The 20,346-nt window shown below is 41.6% G+C and overlaps 1 protein-coding gene across 5 annotated transcripts in view; it reads left to right on the top strand.

Moving 5' to 3' along the window:
* Window positions 1-20,097, top strand: part of dennd2c (DENN/MADD domain containing 2C) — a 30,232-nt gene extending 10,135 nt beyond the window's left edge. For 4 of the 5 annotated variants that reach the window (XM_023831332.2, XM_023831333.2, XM_072702209.1 and 1 more), the window contains 17 exons: window positions 73-194; window positions 1,521-1,606; window positions 4,452-4,613; window positions 6,327-6,420; window positions 6,664-6,708; window positions 7,100-7,287; window positions 7,894-8,003; window positions 8,577-8,646; window positions 8,738-8,815; window positions 11,795-11,935; window positions 12,034-12,182; window positions 12,855-13,032; window positions 13,308-13,349; window positions 13,830-13,938; window positions 18,206-18,448; window positions 18,830-18,916; window positions 19,011-20,097. In XM_023831332.2, coding sequence (XP_023687100.2) covers window positions 73-194; window positions 1,521-1,606; window positions 4,452-4,613; window positions 6,327-6,420; window positions 6,664-6,708; window positions 7,100-7,287; window positions 7,894-8,003; window positions 8,577-8,646; window positions 8,738-8,815; window positions 11,795-11,935; window positions 12,034-12,182; window positions 12,855-13,032; window positions 13,308-13,349; window positions 13,830-13,938; window positions 18,206-18,448; window positions 18,830-18,916; window positions 19,011-19,042 — 1,936 coding nt within the window. In that variant the 3' untranslated portion in view covers window positions 19,043-20,097. The remainder of the gene's footprint in view (window positions 1-72; window positions 195-1,520; window positions 1,607-4,451; window positions 4,614-6,326; window positions 6,421-6,663; window positions 6,709-7,099; window positions 7,288-7,893; window positions 8,004-8,576; window positions 8,647-8,737; window positions 8,816-11,794; window positions 11,936-12,033; window positions 12,183-12,854; window positions 13,033-13,307; window positions 13,350-13,829; window positions 13,939-18,205; window positions 18,449-18,829; window positions 18,917-19,010) is intronic. The other variant, XM_072702210.1, reaches the window with a different exon arrangement.
* Window positions 20,098-20,346: the final 249 nt, after the last annotated feature.

Here is a 20,346-nt window from a genome sequence, read left to right as displayed (position 1 = left end):
GAGCAAGTGATGTTTTTTGTGACGTTTCCTGTTACAGCAGACACGTTAGTCGATGTCTTTCTGCTCTCACAGGAAGTCTTTTGAGTTTGAGGATGTCGTGCAGTTTACGGGACAGGGGACAGTGACAGACGAGCTTCAGCCATCGGACATATACCATGCTTTGTCCAATGACAATGTGTACGAGGACATAATACGTGAGTGTCTCCCTTCGGTTCTAAGGCTGGGTTCTAGGGAAATGAGGCTTGTGGTCCTTGATGGGCTCCTTCTTCACTCACAGATTAATCGCTATGTTTAAATAACTGATTGGATAGTAAGTGAACTCATCTGGTGTTGTAGATGCATCAACTGCAATTCCAGGAATGATTAAAATATATTTTAATACCTGCAGGTTTTCTTCATTCAGCTATTGGGTTTGTGCTCTCTAATTGTACATGCGCGTCTGTTCTTCATCGAAATATGCATATTTGTCGTTTTAGTGCATTTGAAGCCAACCTAACAAAATTCAATAACGTCAAACTGATTGTCAAACATTTTGGTACTTTGGTGATGATTCTTTAGAAAGTCAAAAAGGGCTGGTGGTCAAACATGCCGATAAGCTAAAACTTTATGACCACCCCCGTGTTAAGAAAGTAATGTTGTCCGGTGTAAAAATGGTGCATGTCAAGGTCTGGGATATATTACACGGCAAGCCAACATATGGTACTGTAGTGGACATGTTGAATACAGAAGAAATGGCCAGGGGTGAAGATCTGACAAGGGCCAAGTCATTTTGGCCTGGTGACTGGGTCAGAATATCTTTGAAATGGCAAAGCTTGTAGTGTGCTTGCAGTGTTGGAACTGGACCTTGGAGAAATGGAAATAGGTCGACCACTCTGATGAATCCTATTCTATGTTGCCTTAAGTGGACGGCTGGGTTGCAGTCAAGCATTTGTGAGATGCGTTGGACCAACAAGTTCAATCCACGGCCACACAGCCCCATACACAGACAGGGCTTCATGCACTGTGTCTCCTGACAGTATTCTCGTGACCGTCATTTAGATTGCAGGTAATGTTTGCCACAGTAGCCCTTCTACTGGTTTGCAGCAGACTGGACAGCCTTCATTAACATCTTGCATCAATGCGTCTTAGCTGCCCAACACCCAGTTGGTGGATCGTGGTTTTTTTCCTCCTCAGATCGCTCTTAGTAGGTACTCAATAGGTTGACCATAAGCACCCCACAAACTTTGACGTTTCTGGGATGCTCTGATCCTAGGAGTCTTTCCTCCTGACCATTTATTTATTCTACGAGTACCGAATGTTGGTTTACTATGTAATATGTCCCAGACCTTGATATGTGCCATTTTTACAAGATAGTTAACGCTATTTGCTCTTTTTCTTTTTTATTATCTCAAGAGTTATTTTTTTCTGGGATTTATAGACACAAAAGGTAGCAAACCTATACACACAAACACCCCCCCCCCTTGATTTGCATGGTAATGTTTCCTATTGTTCTCTTGTGCCCCTGGGCTCTTCCTCATCAGAGAATTCATATGAGGACGTGAAGCTATTTCCAATGTGTCTGCCGCATGGCCGCCCAGCCCAGAGAGACAGATGCCGGACTCCCCAGGTAACCATCTGGATTCAGTTAATCTTTAAGAAGTTTACGCATGACCTGTAAGAGTATTTAAAGTTATACTGTAAATCAAAAATCAGATTTGGATATATACGAATTAGGTTAAAATAACAAATGACATTGGAAGTTAGCAACATTATTAAAGTAGTTAATATCCCAGCTAAACTGTTTAGAGGTGTATTAAAACACAGCACTGAGTTTATTTTCATTGAGGACTGGGTTATCCCATTATGCTGGCGCAGGAGTAAACCAAATGGTAACACTTTACTTAAAGCTCTCATCTATAATGCATTATAGATGCCTTCTTAAAGCATTATAATGGTCAGTATAAGAATTAAGGATGCTTTGTACTGCATTACAAAGGTACCGTATCTATAACAGTGCTTCAAAAAAACAGTACTCGGGGACCCCAGTACGGTCCAGGGAATTGGGAGAGAGCAAAAACGTGGACCATCTGGGGTTTCCTGAGGACTGGTTTGAGAAACACTGATTTACAGTGCATTATTGATGAAAGCTTCATAAAGCATTCATAATGCGTTATAAGCATGGCTATAATATGTTATGCCTTTTTAGTAATATTTACAGACATGTTTTTAATGTCTTATAATGTGTTGAGAATGTGTTCATAGATTCTTATAGACATTGCCTTCATAGAAAGTGTTGCCAAACAAATCAATATTAGTATTTTGTAGTTGGTTAGAAAACCAAAATATGCTCAGTGGCCAGATATACTTCAAAACAGCCATTCCGCGCTCTGCTCTTGTACTGAGCTGTTATTTATGCACTTGATACTGTTAGCTTTAATCTGTCCGGCCAGTCTGCTCTATTATTAACGAGGTGTTTTCACCCACAGAACTGCCCTTAACTGGGCTTTTTGAATTCACACCATGCTCTGAAATCTCTGTATATACTGGGTATAGGGCTGTTGCTATTGGTTATACACCGATCAGCAATAACATTAAAATGGCTCTAATAAGTTAGTAGAAGGTCAGTACCTGTCCTGTAGCTTATTCAGTGTTGCAGTAACAAGACAGGATTGCAGGGTTCAAATCCCAGGAAACATGTAAAAATAGTATCTCTTCCCTCTACTATAAGTCTTCATGGATAAAAACATCATGCAAAACATAAAATAACACTCTGTGGCCTCTCCATACCATTAATGTGTCTACATGTCACATTTAGGACTCTGAGCATTCAGGTAAAAACACATCTATTAACTTTCACATTTCTAGGTGATCCACACAGTACTTCTAGAAATTGTACGAGTTGGTGAGTGTGGGACGAGTACAGATTAGATGGGCAGGCCAAATGACAGGGCTGTCCAGGGAATACAATGCTGTTGTTTCCCACAGCACCAAACCTGGTTAATATTATATGGTTATGTACCCTATTATGTAAGAAGATGTGGCTCAGTGATGGGGCCACTCCAGGCACTTCTCTTGATAGCATGGTAACTCAAAAAGTATTTAATGGAAACTTTGCAGACACTTTGTATAGGTGAAGAACTATAACTGAGTAAATTTTGAGACAAATTGCAGTCTCAGATACTTTATTTCAGGAAGATTGTGTAGGTGATGATCTGGAGTCTATTTCATTTAGAGACAAATAGCTAAATTGAAGCAGTGTCATTTAGTTGTGGCACGTGAAAGAACAGCCATGGACGCAGATCTGGTAAGCCTGATTACACTGAGAGACAGATCTTTTAAAAAAGATTTTTTGGAGAGTTGGGGAGAATGTGTAGGGGGGCTAAAGATTGTACTGTAGAAGCTGGTGGGTGTGAGTAGGGATTAGATCAGGGGTGGGCAATCTTATCCACAACGGGCCATGTGTATGCAGGTTTTGCCTGTTTCTGCCACTCCGTAAAATTTGTACTAAGGCTTGTTTTCTTTTGCATCAAACTATCCATGTTGATACGTTTTTCCCTATTTAAAGCTGACTGTGGCAGACGTAATGGCCGAACAGTTTACAGACAGATTTTGCAGAGGAACTGCATGGATCCTACTTATTAGATGGATGCATGGTTTATGTGCTTCAAGCTGGTTAGATCAACATTATCCAGTCATGTCCCCCCTATTTGGGAACCTCTGTACTGATTGATTTCGAGATTCTATCTTCTTCTTGATTATACCCTCAGGTTTTGTTGAGATGCTAGCAGTCATGGAAAAAAATCCTGTTTGGCTTGTCTTCACATAGGGGTTTTCCTATTGTGTGTTATTGCTACAGAATGTCTTATCTGGTAGATCTTGGTGAGTCTTCTTCAACAGGTAGTATATATGTGTGTGCAGAGGTGGACATTTCAGGTCCAGAAAGTAAAAATCCAGACCAAGATTTTGTTTCAACCAGCCAGTTGTGTACTCTGTGACTAACTTGTTATACTTAACTGGTTGTTTGAAACAAAATCTTGGTCTGGATTTTTACTTTCTGGACCTGAAGGATACACTTCTCTGTGTTTGGTCTAATTTAACTATGAAAGGCAACTGCGAAACAGGTGCCTTGTTTGAGGTCTTTTGTGAAATTCTCAATCCCATTAGATTCGTCCAGATGAGTCACACATTTAGTAGTGATACTCTTGAGCTGTGCACCTGCATGTTTTCCAACCATCCATTTTCTGTAACTGCTTGTCCAATTCAGGGTCGCGGGGGGTCCACTGACACACGCACTGACACACGCACACTCACGCACTATTCAGTGACTCATGCACTATTCAGTGACACACACACCTATGGGCAATTTGGCAGCTACCTGCATGTTTTGTCCCAGGTTAATACCTAAGCCAAGGGTATGCCTGAGGTGCCGTGCTTTATTTCATCTTACTTTCTATTCCCTCTGTTTTCCAAAGCTTCCTCCCAAACCCTCTGTCCTGCTAGCTTCCCCTGAAAAAATGGAGAAGAGGAGCAGCCAGAAGAAAGGGCCAGCAGGTATGGCCACAGTCACGATGTCCAGATCTGCTCCTAAACCGGCAGCGCCTAAGCACCGCTCAAGAACACAGCCACTATCCCAGGTAGGTCTGCCTTTTGTTACACGCTGACATGCACTTCCTAGGTCATTGTATAGCCAGTGCTAAACGCCCAGTGCTGCACCTAATGATCTACTGGAAGCACTGATGAGCAGTGATGTAGCTGGGAAATTGTGTGTATGTGGGTGTTTAAGTGGGAAGTCGTGAGCTGCTATCCACATGTGACTGGGGTGGTTTCGGTGAGTTAGAGGAAGAAAGGGGAAGATGGTACAAAACAGGGAGCCGAGGTGTGAATGTATGAGCTCCATTGAGAAATACAGAGAGATGAAAAATCAGGACCTTCTGCTCCCAGTACTGATGAATGAGAGCTGCTGCAGTGAAGATCAACACGAAGAGGTGAGGAAAGTCAGTCTGGTGTTGGGAATCTTACTGACACTACTTTCACATTTTTGATGACAAAGTTAGTTTTTTGCCTAGTAAATTGTAGCTTCTTAGTGTTTAAAATGTTTCTATTAGCGTTAGTGGCACCATCTGCCCAGGGTACAGTATGTTAAAAGCTACAGGCTCTGGGCTACATCATTTGGTGACTTATGTTTTGTTGCGAGATTGTCACTTCTCTTGTTAGCTTTGTCAGTTTGTATTTGTTCTGTGAATTGATTAATTTAGTTTATTTAGTGGCTGGCTAGCAAGACATAAATTAGCTGTTTGTGGGTAACTAGCTTTGTCCTGTCAGTCAATACATATTTTCCTGACCTAGTTTTAAAATGGGTAGTCTCTGCACTGATAGGAATGCAAAGTATGTGTGAGTGTATTGACACCTAATGTCTATGACAGTTAGATTATAAGTATTAAATCCATGTGATTGCATAAAAATGTTGTTATTGAAGTAACTGTGCTTCGTTGAACTATATCAATGAACTTTGACTATGACTAAACACAAGCTGAATATAGTGCTTGTTGTTAATCTCTGTGGCCAACAATGATGGGAAACTTTAATATGAATGGAAGTATGAAGTGATTAGGCGCATGTGTGCAGCCCTTTGTCAGCAATGTGGCAGACCCTTGTTTGGATGGGTACAGTCTCTCCAAGATGGACCTTGCTTACTCATATCCTCCTCATATTCTGGAAATCCCCAAATGATGTTAGCTTGCAAAGATGCAATGGAGTGGATTTTTATCCTGAGCCTTGGTGGAATTGCGATACAGATTTAGGTTGCTGTGATGTTTTACTTACTGCCTTTAATGGGAATGTTAAGGTTTGGGAAAGTGGGTGGAGCCACCATCAGCCAATCAGATTTCCCTCATTTACTTTAATTGGAAAATTTTGAAGTGCCATTCTCACACTTTTGATGGCAGGATCTCCAAACTTTCCACATTTGGCCAGTGAGTGACTGTGGTTCAAGGTTTGAAAATGAAGCAGAGCCATTCACAGCCAATCAGATTTCACTCATTGACTTCACTGGGGAAATTTAAACTTCGTACACTACTCATTGTTTAAACATTATAGACTCCACTTTAAGATTATACACTCCAAGTTGCCCAAAAAAAACTTGCAAAACTTTTTTCAACTTCATATAACTAGCTTTTTCAAGCCTATTTGAAGTTTATTCAGAAACTTCATTTTCTAGTTTTAGAAGCTGTTAGATTTTAGGACCCTACTACCCTGTGTGTTACTGGAGGTGTGAATTGGAATTCTGTTGACGTGGAGTCTAAGATGAAGATGGGTAGTCCAGGAGTATCATATGTTCTCTGTTGCAGTATGTGAACAAGATCCAGGAAATCTTCAACATCAAGAGGGGAAGGAAGAGATTGAGGAGTCAGGGGAGGAATGGATATGACAGCACGGTCAGGGGTGAGAGGCGTATTCATCCGTACATACTGAGACACTCATACTCATACACATACTCACTCACACATAGTAACACCTAAATTCAGTCACATACATTCAAAGTCATTTATAGATAATTATGCAATCATGTTCTGAATGTGGATACAGGGGTAGATGAAACAGCACAAGTCTGGTTTGTCTTTATCTTTCACTCTTTTCTTATGTATCTTTTCTCCAACTTCCTTCCCTTTTTATTCATCCATCTAGAAGAAACTAGTGGGACAGATAGTGATCCTGAAGACGACAGCACAGGTCAGACACCCTAACCGTAACCAGCCGTGTCCCTCCAATTGCTTGTGAATGGAAAGTGTGATTGAAGTGTCTTACCGCTCACAATCCACAGATGCGAATAGCTGCTTTATGAAAATCCAGAACAAGATTTCGTTTCATCCAACCAGTTCAGTACTCTGTGACTGTGATTCATTATACACAACATATCGGGGGTTGAAACAAATCTTGCTCTAGATTTTGGCTTTCTCAACCTGAAATGTCCACCTCTGAAGAGAATAATATGCCCAATTAAAAAAGGTTTGCAGTGGTCATTGAAATTGCCCATCACATGCGTGTCTCATGTGTTCACAGCCCTTCCTCTCCTATGCAGTTGGGTTTTGGCTTTATAGTGATTATTGTGTGCTTTTCCCAGGTAGGCGACGGCGGTGTGTGCATGTACAGTCCACACTGCGCAGGAGCCCGCGGTACAGCACACTGGAGCGAGACTTAATCTGTCTACAGCAGCAGCAGCTCTTCCAGCTCTTTGCAGTGGTTTCACTGCGGAGGAGTTCCCCAGGGAACACATACAGACCTGAGATTACACAGCAGTTTCCCAATAAGGTACGGAGGCTCTACTCTACTCTCAGTTCCTGTATGTTCCTATACTGTCATGCCCATACTCACTCACGTCTGTGTTCAATTTGACTGGTCATCATGGCCGTGGTTGATTCCTGTGACTCCCAATCCCAGGTCCAAACACTGTCTTGTTTGCTCATATGTGCAGAGTTACAGACATTTTCATAGTATTTTAAACATGCATATTTAAGGACAGATATATCTGAAGTATCTCAGAATGCGTCTTAAATATTTTTATAGTATTTTTTTGCATAGTTAACATGTATGCATTTGCTTTTTTGCTATTCTAAAATATAAACGATTGTGGATTGGCATTTATATAAAAATAGAGTAGTCTTTCAATTTTATATAATGCACTTAAAGAATACTGTAGGTAGTATAATTCTAATAAAGTATAAAGTTTAAGTTAGAAAAATATTTACCTATCTACTATAGTTGTTCACTTATATGTATCGGTAACGTTAGGTTTTTCGTACATATATGTTACATTTATCATTTTGTGCATAAATGAACCTAATCTAATGTTTTTCTTCTAATTCTGGAAATTCTGCCCATCAGTTTTATCTCACTCTTCCTTCCTTTCTGGCCTAGTTTGAGAAGTCATCTCGTCATTCTCGAGAAACTGAAGACAGGTTGAAGGCCATTCCCAAGTTCTGCTTCCCCGACTCTCAGGACTGGCGGCCCTGCGGAGAGCTACCAAGGTCTGGCTGGGAACCCTAACCCTATGTGGCTCTGCTCCAAATTTGTTGTTCTGCTGGATTTCCTCAGCAGCTTATGTTATTGTTGTTCTGTAGTGGCCAAATAGTACAATGGTGTTTTTTATTCGGATGATAAAAACTGACTTTTTAGATTCAAAGTTCACATTGTAATATTTGTGTGTGGGATATTTAAATTGATTGAAAAAATGGATCAAATTACTATTGCAGTAGAGTAATTAATACATTCAAGTGTTTGGATTTCACACTGGGCCACCATTTTACTTTGCCCTTAACTTAATAAGCACAATGGCCTGAAGACATCCAAAGTATTAATGGAGATTTCCTAGTAGCATACGTTGGTCGTTCTGAAATTACCACTCTGTACTTAAACGTGGAAGTCTGTATTTTCAAGGCATGCAAAAGGTGGTTCCTCTCTTTTTACAAGCCAGTCAGACTCTGATCAAACATAGGTCTGTGTGATAAATGTATATGAAGCCCATATTAGCTACTTCCACCCCAGCCTGTTTCAATAAGCAACATTTTACAGTCTCAAGTAATTTTTCGTCTTTTCTGCAGTGAAACTTTTTCCTTCGTTCTGACTGGAGAAGATGGAAGCCGATGGTTTGGTTACTGTCGAAAGATCCTGGTAAGTAACTGGTAAGTAAGGGCATGTGTGTTTATGGGTCATAAAGTGTCCGTCAGTGCTTGTCTGATAGCTTTGTGTGTTTGTGTTGCAGCCCAGTGGAAAGGGAAAGCGGCTTCCCGAAGTTCACTGTATCGTCAGCAGGCTAGGGTGCTTCAACCTGTTTGCTAAGGTAACCTGTGTGCTCATTATGTGCGACATAATACGGTATGTATATACTACCCTGTGCAAAGCAGTATTCATTTTACTGATGAAAACTGACAAAAATTGTCAAAAAAATAAAATGAGGCGGTAATAAAATAAAAGTTAATTTATGACGGCAAAAACTATGATGAAATGTACTGACACTTTTGTCAAGGAATAAAATTTAAATGATAAACTGATCCAGTCAGAAGTAGTATCTTTAGGTAGTGTTGATCGTTTATGTGCATGATTGGATAATGTTAATCTCACTGGTTTCAAGCATGTAATCCATGCAGTTCTGTCTTTATAGTCTGTCTGAGAACTCCTTATGTCTATGCTAGGCTTGGGTGAATTTTATCATGGGGGACTATAATGCTGCTGTGTAATTTCTGGATGGTATGATGGTATGAAAAATTAGATGCTATCCAAGCCTGGTCTGTGTTAGTCAGCTTTAGTTAGGAAAAACATACTGACATATGGATCAATTTCACATTTGATGCGAAAGAAAACAAGATGTGGAGAGGCAGTAATGGGGACAGTCTCCACAAATTTGAAACACAATGAAATGTATAAAAACAAGTAGTTGATTTTCCTTTTAATGTCTTTGAAAAATTCACTGTTATGATCTGAACTAGATGTTGAAATAAACATGACCCAGTTGCTTTTCACTAGTCTGGTACTTGTTCCAGCAAACACATAATTCCTAAATTACTGAGGAAATTCCTCAAAATGTTACGACTGGATCAAACGACAATGACCGTTGACAGACCTAGCAGAGAAGGGGGCAATGAAGTGGACGGTGTCCATCCCAGCCTCCCATTTCCACTATCCTCCAGACTAACCTCCAAATGACACCACTGCATCGACTCTCAAAAGGTCCTTCAAGAGTGCAGTGTGTTCTACTTCACCGAGACCTGGTGTAGACAGTGCAATACATCCCCTTCACTGTACACCATTGGAAACTCATTACAGAAACCAGTGGCAAGACAAAGGCAGCCAGTGTGTGTTTCTTTATTAACATCAATTGGTGCAATAATTTGCAAGCGGTTTCCAAGTGCTGCCCAACAGGACCTGACCACGAAGTTCCAGCCATTCTACCTGCCAGGAGAGTTTTCCTCAGGGCTTCTTACCACTGTTCACATTTCGCTGGAGGCTCTGGCTGTATGCTGCCATTTTTGTAAGCGAGAACCAGCACCCAGAAGCTATCTCTGTCATCGTTGCTGCAAACCAAAGATAATCATTCTCAAGTACCATCAGCATATCATCTGCCCCATCAGGGGTGACCAGACTTTCAACCTCTGCTACACCACATTCAAGGGCAAGTCCATTGCTTGTCCGCGCCTAGGCACGTCTGACAACTTCCTGGTACTTCTACTTCCAGCCTACAAGCAGGAAATGAAGCGTGACCGACAGGCTACCAGGGAAGTACAGTGCTGGACACCCAAAGACACATCCAAACTTCAAAACTGCCTCGATTGAACTGATGGACCTGTTTTTAACAGAGGTGGGCAGTTCAGGTTTAGAGAGTAAAAGTCCAGACCAAGATTTTGTTTCAACAGACCATTAGAACACTCTGACTATGACTCTTTATATTCATCTGGTTGTTTGAAACAAAATCTTGGTCTGGATTTTTACTTTTTGGACCTGAACTATCCACCTCTTCTCTTCAAGGTCTCCTTGGGGACCCAGAATGAGTATGCTGACGGGCTGTGTCAGGTTCTGCATGGACTTGTGCGTGCCTTCCCAGACTGTCCTTTCCTATTCCAACCAGAAGACATGGATTAACTGTAAAAGGGGTGGTTTACTTATCCAGCTTATTAAACCTTTTTTCTACTTGTATTTGTCCATCTGAAATTGAGGAAGCAGTCCATGGCTTTCATTTCTAATGATATGGACCAGTACAAAACTGCCAGATACGAAACTATGGGGGACTGTTAATTTGACAAGGAATAGGCACAGAAGTTGGAGAGCAACTTCAGCAGCTGCGATCTGCTTTACTTATGGAAAGGACTCCCTGCAAAAATCGATTGCATAATCTATTCAGCTGCACTTAGACACCTCTGTCTTGATTCCAGTTGTGCTGAACTGCTTCTGTGCTCCATTTGAGCACCACAGCTTGGATGTGGGAGGTCTGAAGGTATCTCCAGCCCTAGGAACAGCTCTACAAGTGTCGGAGGCTGACAGTTATATTTCACAAAGCGTCCTGCTATGTGTCCTGGAAGCATTTGCCAAACCGCTGACTCGAGTGTACGCTAACACCTTCGACCTTTCCCTGTCTTAGTGCATTGTGGTACAGTGCTTTAAGGAGGTCACAGTCATGCCTATGCCAAAGAGAGCTATTGTTTCCTGCTTAATCAACTATCATCCTGTCGCTTTAACCTTTGTAATCATAAAGTATCTGGGGAAACTGGACATGTTGCACGTCAAACTCAACATCCCTGCAACCTCGGACCCACACCTGTTTGCATTCCAGTGTAACGGATCCATGGACAATGCTGTCTCCCTTGCACTGCACACTGCACTGGGATATTTAGAAAATGTCATCAACATTGACTGTCAGCACTGGAATGGTTTTAGCGGTGTGTAAACTCGAATGTTGGGGCCGTTTTGATTTTTACATTGGACTTATGCTTAGCTGGGCCACCCACTGAGGCTGCATTTTCAAGAAGGTTCAGCAGACGCTACTCCTCTTGTGAGAGCTTTGAGTTGGAAACCAGTACCGTGGTGAACTATGACTGCTGCACCGTTGAGAGAATCCTGTCTGGATGCAGTATGGTGATAATTGTGCACATTCATTTGTGAATGAATTGTTGACAGTTTCCCCTGAAAAAGACCAATCTCACTTTTTCATTCTATGAAATTCTTGGATTCACCGATAACATTGTATCTGTTAAAAAATAAAACCAGTCCTGAAAATCGACACTTGCCTAATAATTATACAAGCTGTGTGCGTGGCTGCGTACTGTAGGTTCTGGAGGAGGTGGAGAGGCGGAGGGAGATCTCGCCGGCGCTCGTTCAGCCGTTCATGCGCAGCGTTATGGAAGCACCCTTCCCTGCTCCTGGACGCACCATCACTGTCAAGAGCTTCCTCCCTGGTTCTGGGAATGAGGTAGGGAGTGGATGTGTACCCAGCTGGCAAACAGGCACCCAGTGCTGCACGCATGGTACAGGTGAGAGCTTGGCGGGTGTGGTGTGCGTCCCCTGCAGGTGCTGACGCTGTGTCGGCCTGTGGATTCACGCCTGGAGCACGTGCACTTCCAGAGCCTGCTGCAGTGCCTCAGTGTTGGTCACCTTCTGCAGGTGTTTGCCTCCCTGCTGCTGGAGAGGAGAGTGATCTTCATCGCAGACAAACTCAGGTACCCATAATTTATGGCTCCACCTATGCAATGTGTACTGATTTGTACTTATTTTCCCTACTGTACATTAAAGACGTTATCTAAGGCCTGCCTTCGGTTTACCTATTGTATCACAACAAATTAATTTTTCAGGAATAAATCTAACATTTTCAAAATGACATTTTAGGTCAATATGTTAATTGCGTTTTAAGTATTGTTTGTAGTCCTTCAGGCAAATGTTTATTAAATTAGTTCTTTTGAATTTGGCAATAATTTAAATATAAACCCACTGACCTCTTTATTAGGTATATCTGTAAACTTTCTTGTTCGGTTCAATTCAGTTTGTTTTTCTGTAGTGCCTTTCACAACTGGTGCCCCAAGGCATTTTACATGGGGGTGTTGTGATACATTGCTACATCAATTATACAGAATAATACATGAAAAGGGAAGACACAAAGAAGCCAGAGGAGAGGAACCAAAACTCCAGAGTAGGGAGGGGAAAAAAAACTGGGGGGGTTCCTAGGCGAACGTCAACTTTTTGAGTTATGAGTAATGCTAGCTAATACCGTAATTGCAAGTATTGTGTACTAAAACAAAAGCATCACTGTAGTATAGGGTAAAACATTGTGTAGCTTGTCACCTGGATATGTTTTGTTTTGTGTAGTGATGGCTCTCTGCCCCCCCCCCCCCCAGCACTCTCTCACACTGTGCCCACGCTGCCCTGGCACTGTTGTACCCTTTCACCTGGCAGCACACGTTTGTGCCAGTGCTGCCTGCCAACATGCTGGACATCTGCTGCTCTCCCACACCCTTCCTGATGGGGGTGCTGTTCTCTTCTCTGCCCCAGCTGTTGGACCTTCCCATAGAGGAGGTCAGTCTTTCTAATTTCAGCTCTAAAAGGGGTGGTTTACTTATCCAGCTTATTAAACCTTTTTTCTACTTGTTTTTGTCCATCTGACTTTAAAATGGTTCATTCCCTAAGGGCCTTAGCTTATTGCTAGAGTCACAGTTTAGTGCACATCATTTAATTTTAGTCTAAGGAAATGCCTGAAAGTCATACTGTTCACATCCTGCTGTGTTAGCAGCCATATCGCCCATTTCCGCGGTTCTGTCTTCAGGAAGTCATGCGCTGGCTTTTTCCTGCAGGTATTGATCGTGGATCTGTGCATGGACAAGTTCGTCAGACAGGTATGTTGGAAGGGTGCAGCTATAGTGCTGGAAGAGCACAAGAGAGGAACATGAGCCTAGTGGAATATTCGTTTCTATTCAGTTTTCTTTTTTTTTTGTGTGTCTCATAATGGTGTTTCCAGAGAACAACACGGCAGTACACTTACAGACATATAAAAGCATTCCGATATGACTGTGCAATATCACATCTCCATATATGGAATATCCACAATTAATACTGTGATATTTATAAAACAGAATAGGAGGTGAAACTACCCAAAATAAACTATAGCCAAATAGAACTTATTCTGCACGAAAAGTGTCTCAGATACGTTGGTGGTGTTGCTGCGAGCTGTCAACAGACACAAAGCAGCACCAGCCAATGCGATGTGATTATTGCGCATGGGCGCATTACGATGATGATGTAGAAACCTTATACCGTGCAGCTCTGATACGAAAGGTACTTCTATCCTGTTATCCTCCTCTTCCTCCTCATTGCAGTTGGGTGATGAGGACTGCATCCTGCCCAGCAAGCTGCAGGCTGCCCTGCAGCACATTTTGGAGCACAGGCAACAAATCATGGGGCAGGCAGAAGGCGCCAGTGGATCAGGTTGGTACAACACTGGGGTCTGCTGTGGCACCTGAGACAAAAATCATTAACCCAGACACTTGTTGAGTCATTGAGCCGCATGGTGTGAGTATTTTAGTGAGTGACGATGAATATAACATTATGATCTACTGTAACTGAGCATAAAGTAATCGACATTTATATATAAACACATTCAGTCCAAAGTCACTTGGCTTCTGAATCATCCAGCACATGCTAGCTAGGAATGGGACCAATCCGATACCCACTATCCGATACCCACTATCCGATACCGACAAAAAAATGCCGAACTGGATATCAGAGGAGAGTGAGGGAGGAAGAACCCCATCTGGTTTTCCTTCAGAGATCGGTCTTGCTTGAAAAATCTCAAGAATGCTTGTAATCTTCAGTTGTGATTTTATAAACTGAAGCTGAGGGGGCATCTTCTATGTGTGCAAGTCAGCTCTTCTGTGGGAGTCCAATAGCAGAAGGCCTTTTTTTTAATACAGTAGTTTAACAATTTCTTGATCTTTCCATCTGATATAACAAAACCAGGAAAAGTCTGATAACTATTTGAAACTGATACTATTTTCCCAATGAAAAACTCATTGCTCGTAATAGCTGTTGGAACCTGTGGGTATAATGTTCCTTACTAACCTGGACACAGATTTTTGTTGTTTTTTATCATCCTGGAGGGATATAAGAACCTTACCATCACTTGGGCATGTCTGTTTCTTAAAAGGCTCGCTTTCACACAACACTGAAAATGTTTAACTTGGACATCACTTACATTCTAGTTTGCACGAAGCTTGTTTAAGATCACATGTATGACCAGTTTACCAGATGCATATTTATCATCTTTACATCTTTTAAGTCTTGTCGTCTTAATCAGAGCAACCGGGGCAAGGATGCTGTGACGTAAATGCAGAATATTTATAGACACCTGTACAGATTCACTGAAGGTCTCATCAGTCAGGCTGAATGACTTAAAGAGTGATAACAAAGGCTTCTGCCACCAGAGCAGTAAGAGAATGACTGGCACTGTACTCGGGGTAACAAACTTTAGTTGGACCTCAAACATTAGAAGAGAATGATCTAAGTCTGCAGGATTTGGAGGAAGAATAGATGTTTCACAGAAATTCCACGACAAAGGATCAAATCTAGAGTGTGACTGCAGCAATGAGTACCAGTAGGTCCCACTACATTCTGCAGGACACCAGAAGAGTCAAGAATGGAAGCAAAGGCTATCGTCAGAGGAGTATAGTCATTTTACATATTTTTTCATTCCCAATAATCACAGCTTCATCTGTACTCACAACCATATTAGCTAGAAAGTCTACAAACTACTACCTAAATCTTGACAGGGGTATGTGGCATAATGACATCATTTATACAAAATGACACGTGAAACAGGGGAAAAGAAAGAAAGACACAGACACAAGCAGACAGACAGACATGAGGAACCAAAACAAAAAAATCGGGAGGAAAAAAAACCTCTGGGGGTGCAAGTCTGGCTGGCTGCCCCCCCCCATGCTAGCATTGTAGATAAAGGAAAATAATCAGCCTCTCTTAATAAAAGCAAAGGTATAAACTGAGGTCATGGTCAAAGTCCCCCCAGTGAGTCAGTGCTGCAGATGGTAGGGTGCACCTTACAGAGAGACTCATCTGACCTTACAAAGAGACTCATCTGACCTTACAGAGAGACTCATCTGACCTTACAGAGAGACTCATCTGACCTTACAGAGTATAATGCATCAGAATCAGAATCTTTATTTGCCAAGTACAAACAGTACAATAAATTTCTTTTGGTGCAGGTGGTGGGATGATATATCCAGGAAACAGAGTTAAATGCAATAAACACAAAAAAGCACAAGAACTAATAATGAGGAGAATAGAACTGGCACACTCACCAACCTGCGCAATTTCTAGAAGTATTGGATGGATCACCTGGAAGTGTGAAAGTTAATGAATTGTATTTTTACCAGAATGATACGGAGACATTGAGTAATAAAACCGTATTATGCAAAGTGCCACCTCTTCTTTTGTTACTTGATTTATTTGGTCCATCACTCTGCAGATCATTAGAGGTGAAGCCCCCCCCCCCTTTTTCTGTATTTTCACCTGAATGCTCAGAGTCCTTCTGATGTAGGTCTGAAACTATACTTATTCATTTATTGCAAATTCCACTTGTACATATGAAGCCCTGGCGGGGCCACCATTTACTATTTTTTATTTAAAAAAAAAAAATATATATATATATATATGTACATGTAACTCTATTACCTGATGCTTTTATACAAAAAGACTTACAGTAGAGGGAAGGGCTACAATTTAGGTTTGCTCCCAGGGATCTGAACCCATGAACTTTGCATTTTTGATACAATGCTTTATTAGGCGTATCAGACTATTTTTAACTCTTGGCTCTTTCACCAATTCTTTGCCCACAAAACAACAAGGAAGACTGGCAAACAAGTGATTGTATCTGGCCTGATGGCGGGACGCCTTTTGAATGGTTAAATGTGGTTAATTGCTGTCACACTCACAGACAGACTGCTACAGATTTAACTTGCCATTTGGGGAGGCTAGCAACTAAAAATCAATATAAACTTTATTACAGGATTATCAGAAAACCATCTCAGGTTCGACAGTTTTAGAATGCCTGACCTGTGCAGTGTTCCTGGGAAGTTTGCAGAAAGATTCACAGAATAAATTTATATGGCACATGGCTCTTGGTTGCCCTCTCTTGAAAGTTCCAATTTTGCTCCCCTCTGTCATTGCAGTTACAGGTTTGGATCTGATCATGTGCACATTTTTATGTGTAGATTATCAACCTTGTAAGGTGAAGTGATGATAAGGTTCATCAAAGATCCAATGGGGTACATGCAGTGAATCAGTGCTTCTCAACTGGTAGGACGTAGCTTAATAACAGGCCGCAAAATTGTGTCGGGGAAATGCAGTTCAGTCCGTAATGGGTTGCTGCACAGACTTAAACTCAGTCACCAACCAGGAAAGTTTCCTAGTCAGTCGATAAGGAACCATGCTTGATAGCTCACATCAGCCTATCACATCACAGGAAATGCTATTTCAGCTAATCATATCATAGTCTTTTAAGAATGGACAACCTATGCCAAACAAGGTTGATTTGAGTTTGTGGAGCATACATGTTTTGGTATTATCATAGAAGAAATAAGCACTCCCTCAGAGGAAACTTCAGTTGTTGATGAAGAAGGCGAATGGATGACAGAGGTCAGAGAAGAATGGCCAGATTGGTTCAAGCTAATAGAAAAGCAAAAGCAGATGGGCTACAATAGCTGTAGATCACACCAGGTGCCACTCCTGTTAGCTAAGAACAGGAATCTGTGGGTATGGGCTCACCAACATTGGACAATGGAAGACTGGAAAAACATGCTTGGTCAGATGAGTCTCAATTTCTGCTGCAACATTCAGATGACAGGGTCTGAATTTGGCATAAACAATATTAAAGCATGGATCCATCCTGCCTCGTATCAATAATTCAGGCTCATGCTGGTGGTGTAATGGTGTGGGGCATGTTTTTGGCACCTATGAGATGTGATGGAACAGGAGGTTCACATCAACGAAGGTGCAAGCAACAAATCTGCAACTGTAGCACGTGATTTTCTGTGGAATGATTGTATAAGTGCGGAGGACATGTCATCATGGACCAGAGTCTCTAAGGAATGCTTGAAGCACCATATTAAATCTGTGTCATGAAGAATTAAGGAAGTTCTGGGGGCAAAAGGGGATCCATCTCAGTACTAGCAAGGTGTACCTAATGAAGTACCCAGTGAGTGTCTTTTTACAATGTGCAAATATGTGTCTTTTGTTATTCAGACCTGTCAACAGATGCATTGTCTTTGATTTAGAAATCTTCCAAATCATGTTTGCAGTTTGAATTATAAATAATTTCAAAACAATTTCTCGGCTGTACTGAAATTGCATTGTACCGTGACCTCAATACTGAGGTCTGTACCGAACCATGAATTTTGTCTACCGTTACACCCCTAGTGATTATCAACAGTGAATAAAATACTTGTATTTGCTTTAATTTCAGCAGAAGCTTTTGTCCAAAGTGACATACAAGCAAGGCAGCCAGTACATTGCAAGCACTTAACATTGTGTAACAACTATGCAAATAGTTAATGTTGCAGAGATGAAAGGTACACAAGCAAATTTTCAAGCCAAATAGCAGCACACGGATTTTGCCCTTTGTAATATTAATTTTATTTGTTTTTGTCTCCTTGTCTCTTGCCACTATGACTATGGCGCTCAGATGAAGAGCAGACCCTGAACTCACTCATATCGGAAGCATTTGTGCACTTCTTTGTGGAACTGGTGGGCCACTACAAATCACACATGAGCGAGGCCGCAGGCCGGGCGCGGGAGCTGCAGCGGGAAGCGTTCCGCAAGTCGCATCCCTCGCGGGGGGCCCGCCAGTTTCTGCAGCTCTTCATGGAGACACAGATGTTTGCTGGCTTCATCCAGGACCGGGAACTGCGCAAGGGCGGTGTGACGGGTCAGACCTGGAGACTTTTATTACAGCCAGGAATTTTCTTAGGGAATTTCTTAGCGTACAGTACAAGAGAAGACAAACTTATTGCATCAGACATCAGTCCGGTTGTGATTAGTGTGTTATATCAGTTCAGTTCAAGTTCCAAATATCTTTTTGGACAAAAAGGACATTGTCTTACATAATACGTAATTTATTAAATGTGTCATTAGCTATTGTAGCTATTAATCAAGCCTCAAATGTTTAGCATATTATTACCAGAAAGAAACATTTGGTGTTTCTGCAGAAGAATGGCTCCATTTTGTGTAGTAGGGCACAGTGGTTTTGGTCAGAGTAGATGTGTGTGGCTTTTTCCAAGAGGATGACTAACCCTTCCTTCCCTTACAGGACTATTTGAACTGAGGGCTGTGGAACATCTGAACTCAAACCCACAGCCTGAGCCCACTGGAGTGAACAGGTTCATCAAGGGACTGGGTAAGTGAGCCCGTCTTTCTCACACATCATTCCTTGTCCACTGTGCTTGCAGCAGAAACTATATTTGGTTAATTTTGCTTGATCCTGTTTTCAGGGAATAAGATGAAGTTTTTGCAGAAGAAGTAGATTGGTGATTTGGTTTGCGTGCCACAATGAAGAGACTGACTGAACAGGCCTGCACTTCCAATTCTCAGCATGTGATCCAGTTTCTCAGGTGCAGCCTGAGCTCAGCCACACATGACCTGTATGACTCGCCCTGAGCTTAGGGGGAGCTGTGAATGACACCTGCTGATATGAGAAAAGCAGGACTTTGCACATTCCCCTCATAAATCCATTCAGCATTGGTCCAGATTTAAGTGAGCAGAAAGAAGAGGTGAAACATGCTGGCATGAATTTTCTTCTATGTCATCTCAAAGCGCAGATAAACTGGTATTTTGTTGTACGGGAGAAGCAGGCCCCAGTCTGCAATGCATGTATTCTCAGGCTACAAACAGTGCTGAAAATGCCTTTGACTTTTATTTTATGTCACTGTTTATGCCTTAAAGCTGCTAGCCTCAGTTAAATTTTGCAACATTGTCTTAATATGTACATGCCTCAAAACTGATGAAGCACAAACACTTTGTAATTAAAAAAAAAAATTTATCTGCAGGTTGGTAAGCACAGCGACGCAGTGGGCTGAGGGCTTTAACTCCGCGGTCTGCATCTGTGGACAGTTTGCATGTTCTCCCTGTCCACACTGGTTTCAACTGAATACTTCAGTTTACCGAAGTTAGGTTAGTGCAGTGGTCCTAAAGGTGGTCCCTGGACCATTGGTGGTCTACGAGCGTCTGCTTGGTCTGTAGGCTCACAGTCATCTCTCTTAAAGCTGTTTAGGACAAAGGAAAGAAAAAAAGTATTTTACAGAAGTCTGAATTATTGTGGACTAGTTCTTTCTTTTTCCGCCGGTGCCAATTTATTGTGTTTTACATTTATGCACCAAACATTAAATGATGTCACACATTTAGAACAAGATGGTCAGTTTGCTGGTGGCATCCTTGCAACTCTGCAATAACCCGTGATGTGATCTAGTGGTTCTGCTGTTTGTTTAGATGCATGAGTGTGATTCAACCGTTGCACTTACTATTGTTAATACCATTTTGTAAATCCATATTATATTGTGAATAAAGTTTTTGTTTATAATATGCTGGACTTGCTGTATGACGTGGCTGAAGCACCTGTTACCATTCCCAACAACTTGCAGTCATGAGCTTGGGTTTTCAACAGTTGTCGAATTGAACTGAAAAAGAAAATAAATCAACTGGACATTGAACCTGACATGTTGGATGTAGATATTGCTTCTGTAATTGTTCACCATTCTTTACATTAACTATATATTTATTTTTTAAATTTCAAATTTTTAATTTACTTTTAGTACATTGAAGTTATGAGAG

The sequence above is a fragment of the Paramormyrops kingsleyae genome, chromosome 18, assembly GCF_048594095.1.
Source record: "Paramormyrops kingsleyae isolate MSU_618 chromosome 18, PKINGS_0.4, whole genome shotgun sequence".
NCBI classification, from domain to species: Eukaryota; Metazoa; Chordata; class Actinopteri; order Osteoglossiformes; family Mormyridae; genus Paramormyrops; species Paramormyrops kingsleyae.
Note: the sequence above shows the minus strand (reverse complement) of the source record. Positions and strands in the feature narration are given on the sequence as shown.